Raw genomic sequence first — 2,240 nt, 5'->3', positions numbered from 1 at the left:
TTTCGAACAACGGGAGAGGAAAAACGTCTAAGGGTGTGCAAGAACGGAAAGATACGCTTATCAGCGTCACGTACCGTTCAGCCTAGGCTACTATCTGTGCTGCACCTACGACGACACCGCGTTTGCGTACAGATGTCGTCGCGGCGAGGATTGCGTTTCGTGGTTCGCGAACGAGCTTCGCGTTCTCGCGCATCGCGCTAAGAATAAATTTTCCATCAATGTAGCGATGGTAGAACTTACGGAGGACGAGAAGCGCAAATTTCGGCTCGCGACGCGCTGTCACGTGTGCGGGAAATCGTTCCAACCCGAGGACAAGCGCGTGCGGGATCACTGTCACCTAACCGGACGCTACAGAAGTCCGGCGCATTCTCGTTGCAATCTGAATTACAGAAACGTTTACGTGATTCCCGTGTTCTTTCACAATCTGTCGGGTTACGACGCGCACTTCGTCGTCGAAAAAATCGCGAACGAGTTCGAGGGCAAGGTCGATCTGCTGCCGCTCACGAAGGAAAGTTACATATCTTTTTCGAAGACCGTTAAGAAGACGCAGACCGACGGGGAATGGGATCGGTACGTGAAGCTTCGATTCGTGGACTCGTATAAATTTTTAGCGGCGAGTATCGAAACCCTGGCGTCCTATCTGAACAAGGACAAGCTGAGAATCACGCGTTCGGAGTACGCGGATTTGAGCGCGGAGGATCTCGATCTGCTCACTCGCAAGGGAGTATTTCCGTACGAGTACGTCGACAGCGTGGACAAACTGCGGGAGACCGAGCTTCCGCCGCGCGAGGCCTTTTACAGCTCTCTGACCGACGAGACCGCGAGCGAGAGCGACTACGAGCACGCGACGAGGGTCTGGCGACGTTTTCGCGTGCGAGATCTCGGCGAGTACAGCGATCTGTATCTCAAGACCGACGTGCTTCTTTTGGCGGATATATTTGAAAATTTTCGCGCATTATTACACGTTGCCGGGATACACGTGGGACGCCATGCTGAAGTACACCGGCGTGCGTTTCGAGCTGCTCACCGACATCGAGATGGTGTTGTTCGTGGAACGCGGAATACGCGGCGGCCTCAGTCAATGTTCGCTCAGGTACGCGCGAGCCAACAACAGGCACGTACCGATGCACGACTTGTCCCAGCCCACTACGTATCTCATGTATTACGACGTGAACAATCTGTACGGCTGGGCTATGAGCGAATCGTTGCTCTACGCGAATTTCCAGTAGCTCGACGATCCTGAGAATTTCGACGCGACGACCGTGCCGGCGGACAGCGACGTCGGTTACATTTTGGAGGTGGATCTCGAGTACCCGCGGGACTTGCACGACGCCCACGCGGATCTGCCGTTGTGCCCGACGCGCGACAAACCGCCCGGCAAGCGACAGGAGAAACTGCTCGCCACTCTCTACGACAAATCGCGCTACGTGACGCACTATCGAAACCTGCAGCAATGTCTGCGACTAGGTATGCGTCTGACGCGCGTTCGTCGCGTGCTGCAATTCGCCCAGTCGCCGTGGCTTTGCGTCTACATCAAGCTGAACACCGCGCTTAGGATGCGCGCGAGCAACAAGTTCGAACGAAATTTGTACAAACTGATGAACAACGCCGTTTTCGGCAAGACGATGGAAAATCTGCGCGATCACGCGGACGTGCGTCTCGTGACGCGATGGGACGGGAGATACGGCGCGGAGGCGTTGATCGCTAAGCCGAACTTTCACAGCAGAAGCGTCTTCTCGGAAAATCTGGTGGCGATCGAGCTGCGAAGGCTCGAGGTAAAATTCAACAAGCCTATCTACGTGGGTATGTCTACTCTCGAGATATCCAAGACGCGTCTCTACGAGTATTACTACGACTACATGCTGCCGCTCTATTGCGACCGTTGTCGAATTGCCTACACGGATACGGACAGTCTGATCTATTCGCTGGAGTGCGAAGACGCGTATGAGCGTATGAAACGCGACGTGCACAGGTTCGACACGAGCGATTACGCGGAGAACAACGCGCAGGGTATGCCGCGCGTCAACAAGAAGGTGCCCGGTTTGATGAAGGACGAGAACAACGGCGCGATCATGACGGAGTTTGTGGGCCTCAGAGCAAAGATGTACACTTACAGGGTACTCGGGCGCGACGACACCAAGAAAATAAAGGGCGTCAAGAGAAACGTAGTCGCGAAGAGGATCACGTTCGAGGATTACGTGGCGTGCCTGCGGAACGCGCGCGAGCTGAAGACGCGCTAA

At 55.1% G+C, this 2,240-nt stretch overlaps 1 protein-coding gene across 1 annotated transcript; it reads left to right on the top strand.

The window, feature by feature from the left end:
• The first annotated feature begins 226 nt into the window (after positions 1-226).
• Positions 227-2,240, top strand: LOC143897994 (uncharacterized). The gene is made up of 2 exons (XM_077407002.1): positions 227-916; positions 1,230-2,240. Exons 1-2 carry the CDS (start codon positions 227-229, stop codon positions 2,238-2,240), a joined length of 1,701 nt encoding a protein of 566 aa, XP_077263128.1.

This window comes from Temnothorax americanus, unplaced genomic scaffold (genome assembly GCF_048541705.1).
Source record: "Temnothorax americanus isolate GAGA-0224 unplaced genomic scaffold, ASM4854170v1 Scaffold217, whole genome shotgun sequence".
NCBI classification, from domain to species: domain Eukaryota; kingdom Metazoa; phylum Arthropoda; class Insecta; order Hymenoptera; family Formicidae; genus Temnothorax; species Temnothorax americanus.
The sequence above is the reverse complement of the archived record's forward strand: the minus strand, read 5'-3'. Positions and strand labels throughout refer to the sequence as shown.

What these genes read in the sequence shown, in the direction of transcription:
- LOC143897994 (XM_077407002.1), top strand. Translation starts at nt 227, where the DNA reads ATGGTAGAACTTACGGAGGACGAGAAGCGCAAATTTCGGCTCGCGACG. An exon ending in ATCTGTATCTCAAGACCGAC is followed by an intron (nt 917 to 1,229) that starts GTGCTTCTTTTG and finishes AATTTCCAGTAG; the next exon opens with CTCGACGATCCTGAGAATTT.